The sequence below is a fragment of the Diadema antillarum genome, unplaced genomic scaffold (genome assembly GCF_040938485.1).
Source record: "Diadema antillarum isolate AM-2024a unplaced genomic scaffold, OU_Dant_1.0 seq00000466_RagTag, whole genome shotgun sequence".
NCBI lineage: Eukaryota > Metazoa > Echinodermata > Echinoidea > Diadematoida > Diadematidae > Diadema > Diadema antillarum.
In genome coordinates, this window is record NW_027271436.1 from 695,585 (window position 1) to 712,098 (window position 16,514).

Here is a 16,514-nt window from a genome sequence, read left to right on the forward strand (position 1 = left end):
GTTGTGAACAGCCTCAGTGCAGGATAGTTGGGAGTGCCGGTTACGAGCCGGAGACTTTGTGTACATATTATCTTGAGGAGAATAAGAAGACTCGCTATAAAGTATGGCGCTAAGTCTGAAGGAATTCACAGAGGCATTGACTGATGTTGGTGGAGCTCTGAAATCTTTGCTGACGGACGATTTCACCCAACCCATGCCACCTGCGAAGCCCTACAATCCAGCGCAGCACCAGATTCACCCAAAGGGGCAAGGTCAATCGACTGCAGCGCCCCTTCCAGCTGGCTCCCATGGAACAAGTTCGTCGAAGTACACCCATCACACAAACCCCATCAACCATGGATCCTCCAGAGCTGATTACGGTCTTGGAAGCACTGTCCAGAGGCAACACCAGCATCAATTGGACACGTCGATGCAGGAGCTTCAGAAAAAGCATCCATATTACGGATACAATCCTTTCCATACCTCTCAGCCGAGTGACCATCAGCAACAGCGACAGAATCTTACCCATCAGCGAGGACGTCCTCGAGAGCTGCAGCAGCAGCAGCAGGAGTACGAGCCAGAATATTGCCAGACCCCATCGGAACCCTATCTCTCCGCATCGGATCAAATTCGGGCAGCGATAGCCCGGACGTACAACCCGCGCTCAGAAGCCACCAGCGCGACACAGAATACAACCCGGGATCGGAACTCGAACATCATCCGCAAAATCCCTAAGCACTACCAAGCAACGCCTTTGGTAGGTCAAATGTTTCCTTCAGCGGGAGCTGTTGATGACACACGTCGAGATGCAGATATCGTTCAGTCGCCAACAGAGTACGGTAGCGAGCATCGCATCTTAAAACACTATCCCCAAGTTACCTTACCGGTCAGACCAAAGTCCACCCCGGACCTCGGTGGGGACAACATGTACAAGTCCAGTCATGATCTTCGGATGCCTCTGAACGCTTCCCCGGGACTCGCTGGGGATCGTGTTTCCCCATACCACAGTATATCTCAAAAATCCAGACACCAGATACCTGCAACCACGAGGTACGAACCAGGGCATTACAAATCGACTCCGGACCTCCGGAAGTCGACAATGACACCTCTTTCGCGGCAATTGTCCGGTGACGTAGTTGTGCTATCCCGGAGGAATTCCGTAGGAGGGGCACCTTGTCTCGCTAGACCGAAGCCTTTATACATTGGAACCTCACACGTCAAGGTACCACTCAGCGATACTTCTTGCTACAAGTATCGACCACAACAGCTTGACATTTCACTTGTCTGTCTTTGTCCCCGTTTTGTTCTCTGTTGTCTAATCTTTCTGCTGAATTATGAATGGTAAAACTGGTGTTCTAGTCGACATATTATATAGTGATATCTGTTTTGTGTGTTTTGGGTTGGTTTGTTTTGTCATTGATGTAAATATGCAAGTAATGCACCCAATGCTGCTAAGATGACACGAAGTATTATGATACATGAAATTATATGAAAGGTAGAGAGAGAGAGAAAAAAAAGAATGATATGTTTCTTCTATAAAGAAACATCATTCGTTCAATTTCATGTCAAGTTACTTCACATTTGGCTTAATGCCAAATAACTTTTAAATGGAACTAAAAAGGTTCTTAACACTTTCTTACTTTTTTCTTAACTTTGGGAGCTTACATCATTTACTTTCACCTGACATTCAAAGAGAGGAAAAGGGAAGGGAAATTATATGTAACCTCTTTTAAGGATAGGCAATATTGTAAGAAATTGACAAGAATGTTGGCATTGCGGTGTGGGTATTAACAACTTACCACTACAACTTACTATTCCATATCAACGCAACGTGCAGGAAAGAGAGCGAGTGGAGGCCGAAAAAACGGAGCTGCGAACTCAATTGGAGTCGGAAATCAGCGAGCTGAAGAGTAACCTCAACCAGATCCACAACGTAAGCACTTTACCGGTATTTTGTGTGTAGCATATGGCACCTGTTTGCTTGTACATTTATTTCATTATTCACCTAACCTTTTCTATGACACGAACTTTGGACGTGTGTACAACGATACGGGGGTATCTCTGTCAATTGGCACTCAAGGCTTTTGGCTTTGCAAAAGTAAAATGTAGTACACGACACGGATCCCCTGTTAGTCAAGTTTACAGTTTATAGGCAAAACAATGATAATGATAGGCCCTAATGAAAAAAAAAAAAGCGATCTTAATGGTAATAGCAATATACCTTATAGGAACCGGTATTATACCAGAATGGAAAGAAATGACTTTTCCAATGTAAATTGAGAATCACGTAAATGATTGTTTCTTCCAGAAAGTTCTGCAACAGTAATAATAATCATAAAATCTTTAATATCACTCATGACTTACGAATGTTACTGGGAATAGAGAGTACGGAAACTCGTAGCAGCGATAGCAGAAATACTTCAGTCATGAAAATGTATCAATGTCGACAATAAATGACTATGGAAGTACTCTTTATTTGAGAACATGTAAATAATAGCAATGTGACGATGATCAGGAGGTGTTGATCAAAGCGATCTACAGTGAATTTCTACCAGGAGCGTGCAGTTTCCTTGAAATCTCTAGTAGAATAGAATAAGAAGCAACATGTTTGTAACAACTAATATGAATTCTTCGTTGTTTCTTCAAGGATCTTTCTCTTTATAATACACAAAAAAGAAAAAAAAACTCCTAGCAAATGAATAGTATATAATCTGCATATACGCAACGCAGTAGTCTCTTTGACTCGCCTGAAATGCTTCGTCTAAGCACCATACCACTTAATATCATCTGGCCAGGCGGAAGACCGAGTGGTCAGCAAGGAGAGACCCCGGGAGGACCTCCTCCATAGCATGAAGAAGGACATGGAGCAGATAAGGGGCGAGAACAGGACCCTCCGAAGCAGTCTGACCGAGGCCCAGACCAACCTTGCCCTCTCACGCAGCGAGCTCGTCACCCTCAAGAGCGACTACGATGACCAGCTCGGCTTCATCACAAAGTGAGTTGATCTCCTTAATCTCTCACTGTCTTACTGTTGTTTTTGTGTGCTCACGTGATCGTGTTACTGTTGGTTTTTGTGAAGTTATTCAGGGAGCACTTGCTTGCTGGCAATACATTACAAATCCAGTGTATTGAATTATGAAATGGCAACAGGTTTCTTTACGACATTTTTTTTTTCACATCCAGCTTTTTGCGCCTCGGGTATGATCAAGATTTTCAAGACACCACCAGTTCCTAAAATCCTCGTAAAATGCACAATTTCCTAGCTTCTTGGTCAGAAGTGACCGTGTTTCTCATGATCACTACTTTTTTTTTTCGTCGTAAATACGATGCAACAATTCTGTATTGTGTAATATTTCTAGTCTCCGAAGTTATGGTCTTCTACCTTTGAAAGGCACTGAAAAGTTGCCACCTTCGGAACTCCTCTTGGTAAATCCAAATTGGTGTACATACATCATGCTATCAAAAAAAAAATATATATATATATATATATATATATATATATATATATATATATATATATATGGCTTGAGAGTCCTTTGAGACTTCTTCAGACTTCGCAGGGGCGTTCTACTTCGGTCTCGAATCAGATGTTTCCTCTACTGTGTCTTTACTGTATTTCCCTGAGGTCTTTGTCGAAATGGTTTGTAGCAAAAATGTTTTGATCATTCCGATTTTTGTCCCAATTTCCCACTGCAGTAATCGGGATGTAATCCAGGAATACATCAGTGAACAGGACAAGATGTCGAGACAGATCCAGCTCCTTCAGTGAGTAGTCTGTGGTCACCACTATGTTTGTTTGTTTTTCATACAATATCACGTTGGGACAGATGTTAAGTTGTGCTCAAGTCTAATTTGTATGGTTGAAGTGGATATGAGGCCAGTCTGTTATAGTTTACGGATCGTTGATCCTATGTTTGAATGGGACTTTATCTCAACACTTGATTTCCTTCAGAAACTGTCGACCGGCATTCTTTTTGACTGGGAAATTAATCGTAAGTGCAGTGTACTGTATTAACCATAATATACTAGTATTTGTTTTTGTTGCTGTAATCTTTATTCTCTTTCTTTTTTTTTTAAATGTTATACTTCTAGTGTGAGATGGCTTGAAGGGGGAGGTGGGCTTGGTTACTATAGAGAGAAAACATACCCCTATTCATTTATATTGACTGTTTTAATTGTTATTCTGTATCCAACAACTGTCAATTGATCCTACGCATAGAATGCTGACTTTGGTATTTCTATTTCTACGCAGCGAAGCCAACAAGAAGCTACAGGACACAAATGACGATCTCCGGGCGGCACTGGACACTGCGTCGAGGGTGAGCTGCATGGCTTATTAATGCAATTACACCTTAGGGTTTATAGAACCATTCTTTTTTTTGGGGGGGGGGGGGGGGGGGGGCACGTTGTCTCGCCTTAACCCGCTCCGTACGGGAACCTGGTGGTCTTTGTATTAAGTCTATGGGGATTTCAGAATTCAGTGTATGGTTAAATTTGGGACGAAGGCTAAACTAGATTTCATTGACAAATGCAGAAAAGTAAAATCATGGAGTCTATAGCGTTCTGTTACATGTTATCTAGAAATTATAGATAACAGATACATTTGTATCACGACTCGTTGTATCTGATTTGTTGTTGGGTTTATTTTCTCTTGATCTAATGTAATTTAATTCTTATTTCTTTATTATGTGTTTTCTTTTTCTGTCATTCCTTCATTTACTTTATTGCTCATATTCCTGTCCATGTTACTTTATGTTGTGCAGGATTAAGCGAACTGTAGTCGATATAAGATCCTTGTTGCAACATGAAAATGACGGCTATCGATGATACTAACAGTCATTTAAGGTTATACACAGCGCCTGCTACGATAAAAGAGAAAAAACCCATTGAATCCTAGCAAGTGTTGGTGTGAATTCATGCTTAAACAATGATTGTCATGAATATTAATTATTACCGCATTACTCTCTTTTCCAGTCGTCGAGGATGTCTCCTCGTACAACGCGTCTCCTTAGCTCAGCGTCCTACATGAATGATTACATGGACGAGGCTTTCTCTGCGGAATCGTATGTTTCTCTTTGTTTTTCATCTCTCTCTTCTCTCTCACACACACATACAGTAGCGTTATACTTTCCCGTTCTAACTACAGTATTTTCTCATTTGATGTTCTCTGTTCTTTTTCATTTTCTTCACCTCTGTTAAATTTCCTCTTCCTCTTCAATTTTGACTCCTCACTTTTCCGTTGTCATTCAATTTCTCATCTTTTTCGTTTTGTATTTAGAATAGCGTGTGATATTTCTGTCCTTTTGTATTATATTTTTTTCTGTCTACATTTTTTTTCTGTTTTTAAGTCAAGTAATTATCTTTATATATTTGATGTAAAGTGAGGAAACAATATGCATTTATTATTTCGATTTCAATAGAACAGATATATCACCTTGCTTCTCCATTCATCCCTTTTCTGCCTGGGATTGTGGATGTTTTCGGTGTCACTCGGTACTAATGGCATACAAAATAATGGAGCTTTTAACGCAATGGCATGTGTATAGATAGGATGAGGTAAACTCTGGTTTGTTGCTATCAAGAGACAATTTCATCGTAGGTCAATTATGCTGGATTGACTAATTTCCTATTAAAGGGATCGTACAGTTTTGGTTGAGACTAATTTCAGGTTTCTAACATTTTTTTGGTGAGATAATGAGAAATCTCTTTTGAAATATGAAAGAGCATGCAATTCTATGAGGAATTCAACGTTTATTTGATGAAAATTGGTTTTGAAATGGCTGAGATATAAAAAAAGAGCGATTCTAATAAAGTGTGGGACCCACACTTTATTACAATCGCTTTGTTTTACTTTGTTTTTGGATGTTTCATTCATTCCAAACCCGATTTTCATCAAATAAACTTTGAATTCCTCTTAAAATGGTATGTCTGTACTATATCATAAGTGTTTTCTTGGTATCTCGCAAAAAGTTAAAAGCCCAATTCTCATCTCCACCAATACTGTGCTATCCCTTTAAGTTACAGCTGTAATTCGTTTCTTCGTTGTTGTTGTTGTTTTTTCTTTTTATTAGCTGATTTTTCTTATTATTACTTTGATTTCATTTTGTATCGATTCATCCATTCTTACATTGTCTTGTGCTTTGAGAAACGCTGAATAAAATGTATTATTTTTAAAAAAAAAAGTGAGAAAATTGTATTAGACTATAGGTCCAAGCAACTGGATAGGCTAATGGATAACATGAGACCGAATGACGGAAAACATTGTTTGTCGTATTTTCTTAAGATAGGTTATAGTTCAGGTCTCTTTCTCCTATCACACCATCAATGTTAATAGATCGAGAAGGCGGAAAGCCTTCGTTCGCCAAGGATCGTACGACGGGACGGAGATGCAGGTGTCCGGGGGCAGAAGGCAGTTTGTCTACCCCACGGCTGACGGCGACAACTATCCCGACGACGGAGGTACGTATACACGGCGGAAAAAAAAAAAGATTTGTTTCAAGTGACTTTAGTTGGTCAGGTAGCGGAAAGAAAGAATGGTGAAAGAGGTAGCAGAGAATGAAGTAGAGAAGTAGAAAATCAGAGAATCTGCAGTAACTCGGTAGATAGCCAGCAGAGAACCATCACGGAACCAATAGAGAACCACCACAGAAACAATAAAGAACCATAGAAAACCAATAGAGAACTATCAGAGAAACATTAAAATAACACTTACTGTTCCTGAGAATTGATAGAGAACTATTAGAGAACTAATGAAAAACCATCAGAAAATCACTAGAGAACCAGATTAGAGAACCAATAAAGAACCGTCAGAGAACCATTAAAGAACTTATAAAGAACCATCTTGAGAACCACCACAGAACCATTAAAGAACTTATAAAGAACCATCTTGAGAACCACCACAGAACCATCCGAGGACCAATAGAGAATCATTCGAGATTCGAAAAAAAATAGAGAATCAATGAAGGGCCATCAGTGAACCAATAGAGAGCCATTAAATAACCAATGAAGGACCTTTAGAGAACCAAGAGAACCAATGAAGAGCCACTTGACAATCAATAAAAAACATTAAATAACCAATAAAGAACTATCAGAGATCCATCAGAGAACCACCTGAAAAACAACTTAATCAAAGAGCCAGTAGACAATTTTCAAAACACCAATAAAGATGAACTAGAGCCAAGACCGAATCCTGATAGAACCAATAGAAACCCATGAGAGAACGGTTAGAAAACCATCAAAGGATCAACTAAGTACGGTTTGAGAAGAACCAGTCAACTGTCAGTGGTGAAACATCAGCGAACGAATATTATAGAACCATCATTGAACCACAAGAGAACACTCCAACCATAAGACCAACCATGCAGGTACATCAACAGGCATACTGCTTGCCTATCGAGTTTAATGTTTTGTTTTGTTTTTTTTTTTAAACAACCTAATTTGTATCTCACTTTTTTCGAAATTATCACGGAAAAGTTTACATTTCTCATCCAGGCGCCAGAAAACTTCTGGAGGAGTTCCTTGGTAAGGATTTAGTCAGAGATCAAAGTGTTATTCAAAGGAGCCAAAGATTGCTGTGATTCAGTTATGAGTGACGTGATTTTTGATAATTTAACGATTCTAGTGTATTGTCGTATTAAGTTGATCCACGAGCATCCCGGCTACCGGCACTTGATGTGCAAGATAAGCACGACAAATATCGGCCGTTGAAAAGTTGTGTGGGCGATTGTTTGACTGTGACTGCCAGTGCGTGCAATTAAATGCAGTGTTGAGTGTTGGCGCATTGTGTATGTTTGTGGTTTCTTGGCATGTTTGGATTATGAGATTGTGTGGGCGTTTTGGTCACCGTTTTGTCACATTAATGCAATGTAACATCGTCATGGAGATTGGATTGTTTTGATGTGTATGACTGCTTTCATTGTCAGACAGCCACGAAACATTTACCATGTTAGAAGTTTAGTCATTGTCAGGATGACTCTTTGAGCTATTTCTGATTCCAATATATATTGCTGCAGGGCAAATGGACCTCAAGATTTCCCCACTCCCCCCCCCCACCCCCACCCCCCCCCCCACACACACACACACACATTCATTCACGTGTGTTCGTTGCTCCGGCTTCTCTAGACATCTGAGTATAGCGCTCTATTATGTAAGAAACAAACAATATCAAACAAACAAATAACGTTTTTAAAGCGAGCAAGACCTCTTTATTATTATTATTACACTGTATTATTATTGTTATTATTTATTCCGCATTTGCAAAACAATACAAGTGATAACAGAGAAACAAATAAAACAAATAAAACAAATAAAACCCTCGCTCTGAATGAAAAGTAAACATGGATAGGGCGACAATGTTTGATTTCATCTACATATGGGGTATAATGCTTCTATTGATGTTTCTTTGAAATAACACCACGTAGTATATTCTAGAGTAAAATTGTCACCACGTCACCAATCTAACTTGAGTATGCTGTTCCTAAGTGACATTAAGTTGTCTATTCTGTGACCTTCTTAACACACTGTGTGTTTTTAGTGCCGAATGATACAGAAAATCTCATTGCCTTGTACACACTGTCCAACATCCCTTGCACAGATATTATGATCGGTTAATGGCTGTGTGTGAATTTTGCAGTGAAAATCATTTCACATTTCCCAGTTCTGCACCGCTTGATGATATCTACCGTGTTTGCTCACTCCTTCTAAAGTAGCATCACTTTTTGCTCACTTTTTCGATTAGATTCGGGAAACTCGACTCTTCGGGACCCCAACGAACTGGACTCGGAAACCGAAGAAGATATTAGAAGGGCGCCCCCACTCAGGGAGGAAATTGCAGTCTCAATGGTACGTAACAGCTGGCGCTAATGCATAGCAACCAACTGTACACCTAATTGATTAAGTCCAGAACTATGCCCAAGTGACCATTCGGATTCCCTTAGATATGTCGTTATTTTTCAACCTTATTCGAAATATCGCAATTCAATCCATATGCAGTGATGTAGGTCTTTGTGAGTTCTTTGAACTACGTCATTTTTTTTTTCTGTTTCGCTCTTTGTTTTGTTCTTTCTCGTGTCATATATTCTTCCCTTTTTGGGGGGTGGGGGGGGGGGGGTCCGGAGGGGTGGACTTCAAGGGGTGAAATTCCTAAACATCGTATAAAATTTCTCCATGATGTTACTGTCAAACTGCATCTTACGATCGCAAAATATGGTTTAAAAAAATATTACTTCCGAAGAACGTAGCTGTGTATTTAGATGGACCGAAATGAATCTGTGGCAAGATATTTGCCCTTCAACATTCTCTTCCCATTCTTTATTCTAAGACTTAAAGGTATGAGTGTGTGTGTGTGTGTGTGTGTGTGTGTGTGTGTGTTCGTGTGTGTAGTAAGGCGGTTGTCCTGTGGTGAAGTTCATGCCAAAGATTTTAGTTGTATATGGTCTGCTTGAGAATCGGAACTCCCAGATGCTGTTGGTTCCCGACCACAATTTCATTCCAAGATATCGATAGATAAGTGTATACTCTTGTTTTCAAGATACATGCATGCATCTATTATTCAACTAATCACTTCCGCAAAATCCTTTCACAATGTTTAGAAGCAAGAACTTCTTCAAGCGCAGCGACAGACCTCCGCCCAGGTTCACACACAACACGCAGCAGCTACGTCATCTCAGCTCCCCGCCAATGGCAGGCCAGCGTCGGGCATGCCCGTGATTACGTCACCTTACAACGAACCAATCAGCGACTCCCACGGAGTGTCCAGGGGAAGTTCGCCGCGTTCGAGTACCACGAGTAGGAAGCGAACACTGCCCCAGCTGCCCCAAAAGGTAAAATCCACAATCCGCCTGTCTATCCTTACCTGTGGTGTGGGAATAACTCTTGATTTACTGAGATTTATTTCACTGTTTTTTCAAGGGTTTCCCTTTTAAAGCTAAATAGTACGTACGAACAATCCAGTGAAAGAGATACATACCACAGCAATGATCAGAAACATATTCATAGTTATATCGATATGTAGTTATTCAAAACAATTTACAGTAAATCCATGATGTGTATTAATGACAATAAGAAGAAGAAGAAGAAGAAGAAGAAGAAGAAGAAGCCTTTTACACAATAAAGGTCGCTCTTGATTCCCATATTATGCAAAATGATATCAGTCGTTGTAGTGCACTCTCGACATCAACATTTCTTGCTTTTGCATTCTTTGAATGAACGCCTTTTTGTCATCGATGCATGTCTGCTACAAACAAACTGCCCATGATTACTCATACACAATTGCGCTGTTAAAGCATCTTTCTGTCGATTTTATCCATATTGTGGCAAGTTTGCGCCATATCTTCATAATCTATTGGATTACTTTGAAAATGAGGTACGACACTTTGATTTTTTTTCCGCTACGGCGATGTAACATATTAACTTCTTTGGTGTGCTTTCCAACTTTAGAACAGTTTAGACTTACATTTCCGTGATCTATTACTGTAGCATTGTCCCTTTAGTATAGAACATAAGGATTATAATTTTTACCTGTTTGTTTGATAACATAAATTCATCTTTATGTGAGTTCATTAAACCAAAACGAAATGAAATTTGCTGTTAATTTTCTTTCTTCTTAACAATCCGAGAAACCATAACATTTTGTTTGCTGTCTTTCAAGCTAAGCATTTAAAACTTATTATATAGATAACATCCTTTATTTATCATTCGTTGAGACCTTGCTAATGAAACGTTTACTGACAATTTGAATTTAATCTGGAGCCATATATACCAAGCAGGTGTCTGTGTAGTTTTTTTTTACTGTTCTGTTTGTTTTAATTTAATAATAATGAATACAATTTTGTATGCATCTGACTTGTAGGATTGATTTTGAATGCATACTTCTGCTGAAACCTGTTGAAGAGGAAGTACACCATTAACTCTCAAACATTATCAACTTGAGATAACTTCTTTTAATCCTCTTTCCGACATTTCATTGATTGAATGTTTTAGCGCAAATAACGAATTATATCTTGTGTAATCTTGTTCCATTGAGTAACTCGGGACCAATGCTATTTACATGATACCTTTTGCAAATGCCGTGAAAAGTTTTGAAAAACATTTTTTTTTTCCCGGCCTCTTTCCAAGAAGCCAATTAACCTAAGGAATTCACTTGTATTGATACTTCATTGCCACAAAAATTGACAAATTACTGTAAGAGAGGTTATTCCACTAACAGACGTTCAGCTTAGTTCCCTTCAAATGTAACTTGTAAACTCATTCCAACTCTTCATAATTCTGTGTACAGGTATCAGGAGAAGAAATAGATGATCAGCAACTTAGGGCTGATGTAATTCATTTTTAGAAATCATACAAATATATCAACAATATTACAGGATATCTTAGCGAAAATTGGAACTTCTTACAGTCAAAAAGGAAGGGAAAATAAAGATAGAAGGGAAAAGGATTGCGACTTGTTTTGGCACTAGAAAAAAAAAGTAATATGTCGATTTTACATTTCTCATTACGCGTTAACCTTCCGATCTTCCTCCCATAGCCTCTGTCCCCAACGCCCCCGCAGCAGCCCGAGCGAATGTACAAGATCGTGCTGGCGGGAGACGCCGCTGTTGGCAAGTCGAGCTTTATCATGAGACTGTGTAAAGGTGTCTTCCATAACAACCTCAACTCCACGCTGGGTGAGTATTGCTGGAACTACAGGCAGTTTTAGGATGTTAGTAGCGACAAAATAAGCAATGCTATGATGTTGTGTGTAAATGACATTGTGTGTGATCATGTTTATTTATGTGTGAAAGGCGTCTTTTTTTTTTAGCAACCTAAGGCCCATGCTGGGTGTGTGCGACTAGGACTACAGACCAGCAAATACTGACTGTTATATAGACAACACGCTGTTTTTATTATTTTGTATCTGAGAGTAAATCAATACTTGATGTAACAGTAGTGATTTTTTCTCAATATCCGATTATCCTGCAAATCCGAAAGAAGAATAAAAATGGAAATTCCATCCACTTTGACAACTTTCCTTAACTTCTCTTCACGTGAATAAGCCCTAGAGTTATTGAATATACATTTCCAGTTTGTCAAAGATAAATCTACAAAGAAAGGAAAGCGTTGAACTGAAGCTTGATACAAGGTTCTTATGAACTCCAAATTGTAAATGTAAAACAAATTTTTAATGAAAAACAACATCAGAAGCAAGAATGTTAAAGTTTTGTCCATGTGTAGGAACTGCTGTGGCTCACCGGACACACACACAAAAAACACAAAAAAAACAAACAAACAAACAAACAAACAAACACTGGCTTCTAATCTTCACCCCTCTGGTTCAAGTCCATGATCATCACTACATGAACCATCTTGCATGGTTCTGTGGCACTTGGTAAAATTGACTTTAAACTGATTTAGATACTGGGATTTTTTTGTGTGAAATATTTTGATGCTTCTTTAAAAAAAAAAAAAAGTTTAAAAAGTCAAGTGCGAAGGACGTTTATCTGATTTTAAAAAGTAAGTCACTTTCAAGTGTTATTGCACTTTTGTTATTAAACCAGGCGTGGATTTCCAGATGAAGACGATCAACATTGACGACCGAGTGACGTCACTGCAGCTCTGGGACACGGCCGGGCAGGAGCGCTTCCGGAGCATCGCCAAGTCGTACTTCCGGCGCGCGGACGGCGTGCTGCTGCTCTATGACTGCACGTTCGAGCGCTCTTTCATCAACGTGCGCGACTGGATCGAAGCTATAGAGGTAAATTACGCTGCTTCCTGCCTTTTATTAAAAACTTAAGGACAAATATCTCCTCCACATCATGGGTGAATTCGCTGCTCCCATCAGAAATTAGAAAATATTATGGTATAGTCAAAGTAAAAATTGTTCTCATAAATATTTTGTGTAAGAGGCGGTGTTTATATGAAATGGATGGTAAAGGGTTTTATGAATATAATACAATATAGTTCTTGAATACACTAGATTCTTATTTTGTACAACATCTGGGAATCACAATATGGGCTATATCTTCTAAACTACGTTTATGCTACACGCCCTTATAAATACTCATCCTTATTTAGTTATCATCAGCCTCTAATTGCACCGCAAGATCTTTCACACTTTTATATCACCAATTCTTACTTTTGAACACAGGATAGCGCACACAAGCCCGTGCCCGTAATGATCTGTGCCAACAAGGTGGATGCTAGACCGGCAGCCGCCGCTGAAGGCGTGCGTTGTGTGCGGACGGAGGACGGGCAGCGACTTGCCACCGTAAGAAACCAAAACGCTTTCCTCGATTTATGAGATAAAGAAAGACAGAAAAAAAAGGAAAATAGATCACGACCCCACCACATCTAAATATCATGACGTCTCGTTATTCCCATGTTCAAGTTAATGAGGTTATTGTGTAGATTGCTGTGTTTCATTGTAAATACTGTTTTAAATGTGTGTTTCTTTCATTCTTTGTGTTCTTGCTTGCTTGTTTCTTTGTATTTGAAGAGCTCATTTGCAAAAGGGGTTAGATCCATTTTTGATGAAAATTGAGTTATTAGCATCACTGCACAGAATTTCATTTGAGTTAGTTACAGTGAAAATTTCAACTCCAGACAACCATTTGAATAGAAATTATCGCAAAATTAGATTTTGATTCTCCATACACTTGTGTACAAATTCTCACAAACAAACCAGTTTTTCTCTAAAGTACTAAAAGCGGTTATAGCCCCTTTTGCAAATAAACTCCTCATTTATACCGTGTTTTAACAAAACACTTTTGTTCAGCTGAGAAAATGTGGAATCATTACAACCAGTGATATCAACTGAGGACATGATTATATTTTTTTACAATACTCAGTAGTTCGAAACTTGCAGGACAGTTTTATTTAGTATCATTCGTCTTCTTTTAAACAAGAATAACACAGAAGTGAAGGAAAACGTTGTATGGTTTCCTTTCAAGGCGCAGAATTCCAATTAACTCCAGGTGTTTTTAGAATTAGAAAAGAAGAATTCAATGATCTGCTATTTACGGCTTCGTCAATGTCAATATTCCTCTTAAAAAATGAAAGAAATCGTAAAATATACAATGTAAAGAAAATGATGTATGGTTTCTTCGTGGCGGAAATTTTCCAACTAACACTGGCTGTTACACATGATGAGATTTCATCAACTATTCGCTATCCCCAAGTTAGGTTCATGTAGTGTCTATTCTTATTCTTCAAAAATAAAAATACGATGTGAACATGCATGGTTTCTTTTCAAAACAAAGTTCTTTAATTAACAGCGGCTGCAACAGGGAAAACACACAAAACCCCCAAAACTAGCAATTTTATTATTAGAACGGAGTCGTTTGAGGCCAATGCCGTAACACTCAAAACATTACAAAAACAAACAAAACAAAACAGAAACAGACAGTAGTAAAAACACAATAAAAAGTAGTGTATAATAATGAAGTATTTTTTAGTTGAACTGCTTGGAAGTAATTTCTCTCCTCCTATCCATATGCAGCAGAATTGGAAGGTCTATCAATTGTTCGTTTCAAAATCAGTCACAATGCACTCTTGTTGAGTTAATTTGTTAGCCGAGATGGACCACAATACACAGTGTTACCACACACAATATTATTAGAAAGTAACTTATAGGAATACATTCAATGATGAATACTGTGTTTTCTCGTTAAAACAGTTGTCTTCTTTTCGTTCATTCTTCTCTTTCAGTCCTTCAACGCTCTATTTATTGAAACCAGCGCCAAGGATGGCTCAAACATCGAAGATGCAGTCATTGAGTTGACAAGGTGAGAAACAAAGGACAAACAAGAGAGTTGTTTGTTACCATTTCGGCTGTCATCTTCAACACCCTCACCAATAAAACAAAAATGATTTCCCCCTAAACGCACACATTATAATACACACAACTACGCGCAGACAAACAAGAGTGAATGCAACATAACTAGTTGACATTGATGTCAAGATTGCACACAAGCACAGATTGGGGTGGGCTGTTACCAGGTCTTGGATAGTGACATGAGGTATTGTTCACTTCAGCTATGATCAGCAAATTTGGATTTGCCATTAATAACTCATTGCGTGCTCCACGTTGTTGGGGAAATTACATCCTTGGATATTCCCCCCCCCCCCCCCCACCATGTCCCATACATAATGATGCGCTGTTTCGAATCGCATCGACAGTGGACTCCCGATGAAACGAAGTCCTCGGGACCGGCAGTTTTCTTTCGTTATAACGAAGTTTCGTTATAACCTATCAAACAAATAAGCAATAAAAATATACACATAGAGCGGATGATGTTGCGGTCTGAATTTTTACTTCGTTGTAACCGGAATTTCGTTATAGCCGTGTTCGTTATAACGAGAGTGCACTGTATCACTGTTGATCTCACTCCACAGGCAACTCCACAAGCGAGAGGACTTGGAAGTTGGCTCCAGTGGGATGACTCTGAACACGGAAACCCCGGGCAAGAAGAAGGATACGGGATGCTGCGATTTCTAGACTCCCCACCCAGTCGTCTAGTCGGATTCCATGCATACTCAAAGTTACGCCGTAACGTGCTCTGTCACGGACGAGGCATTTCACTTCACATACCATCAGATGGGAATGCTGGGGAAGGAGTCCATGAAGTTGCACCTTTTTCGTACCGCCAATTATTGTCAATGTGTCTCGTCTTCCAAACAAGTACAATTTTGTGAATACTTTGGAAATGATCAAGAAATTACTATACTTGTGCCTTGATTTGTGTGAATACCACGTTGCCTAACTGTTTTCAAGATCTTCAAGTTGATACGACGTAGAAATCCTACTGGAATTATACAGTACTTAACGACGACCAGTGCCTTTTTACATAATTGGTGTACTTAATGAAATACTTAAGCAATAATGAATGCCCTTTATGCCTTGGATATTTTTACTGCAAAGATGGAATAATTTTTATTTGTTTCATGCGTAAAAATATATTTTCTATCTATTTGATTGTTTGTTTGTTTTTCAGAGAGAAAAGGAGAAATAATGTAGGTCCTAATTACAACATGATTCTTACTCATGACATCACTGCTAACACTATAGTTATTGTATACGTCTTCACTTTGCCCCCTTGCCATTTCAAACAAGTATTAATCAGTTCATAACGACGGTGCCTTGTATGAGATTGAAATGACTAGCTAATACACGACAGTAATGGAACGGACATTTGCTTTTTTCTCGTGCTGTACCGGGGTGCTATAGCACTCTTTTAAAACTTATATCAAAATTAATTATTTCCATATCTTTTCTCGATAGTATAATGTAGTAGAAGTCATCAAAACCTTGCAAAAACGTACAGTGCAATATGCTTAACGTACATTCAATACATTTCTAAAGCATTCCAATTTGAGAATAGTGAATAACGTATATTCTAACATATAATCGCACATGAATATTGAAAATAACCGATATACTCTATTAACCCTGATAACTACGGAAGAATTGAAATGTTATATTATTACATTGAATCGCGTGTTCTACGATTCCAGTGCTAATTTTATTAAGTTTGAATACAAGCCAGTCAAGATTGCATCTG

At 38.8% G+C, this 16,514-nt stretch overlaps 1 protein-coding gene across 1 annotated transcript in view; it reads left to right on the forward strand.

Annotated features, from left to right (window-relative positions):
- LOC139733262 (ras and EF-hand domain-containing protein homolog) overlaps positions 1-15,451 on the forward strand; it is a 34,256-nt gene extending 18,805 nt beyond the window's left edge. Inside the window, exons 5-19 of the mRNA XM_071644101.1 lie at positions 1,817-1,912; positions 2,775-2,974; positions 3,676-3,744; positions 4,232-4,298; positions 4,954-5,042; positions 6,314-6,438; positions 7,453-7,500; positions 8,717-8,820; positions 9,570-9,800; positions 10,298-10,342; positions 11,504-11,642; positions 12,513-12,709; positions 13,103-13,222; positions 14,662-14,738; positions 15,349-15,451. Coding sequence (XP_071500202.1) covers positions 1,817-1,912; positions 2,775-2,974; positions 3,676-3,744; positions 4,232-4,298; positions 4,954-5,042; positions 6,314-6,438; positions 7,453-7,500; positions 8,717-8,820; positions 9,570-9,800; positions 10,298-10,342; positions 11,504-11,642; positions 12,513-12,709; positions 13,103-13,222; positions 14,662-14,738; positions 15,349-15,451 — 1,710 coding nt within the window. The remainder of the gene's footprint in view (positions 1-1,816; positions 1,913-2,774; positions 2,975-3,675; positions 3,745-4,231; positions 4,299-4,953; positions 5,043-6,313; positions 6,439-7,452; positions 7,501-8,716; positions 8,821-9,569; positions 9,801-10,297; positions 10,343-11,503; positions 11,643-12,512; positions 12,710-13,102; positions 13,223-14,661; positions 14,739-15,348) is intronic.
- Positions 15,452-16,514: the final 1,063 nt, after the last annotated feature.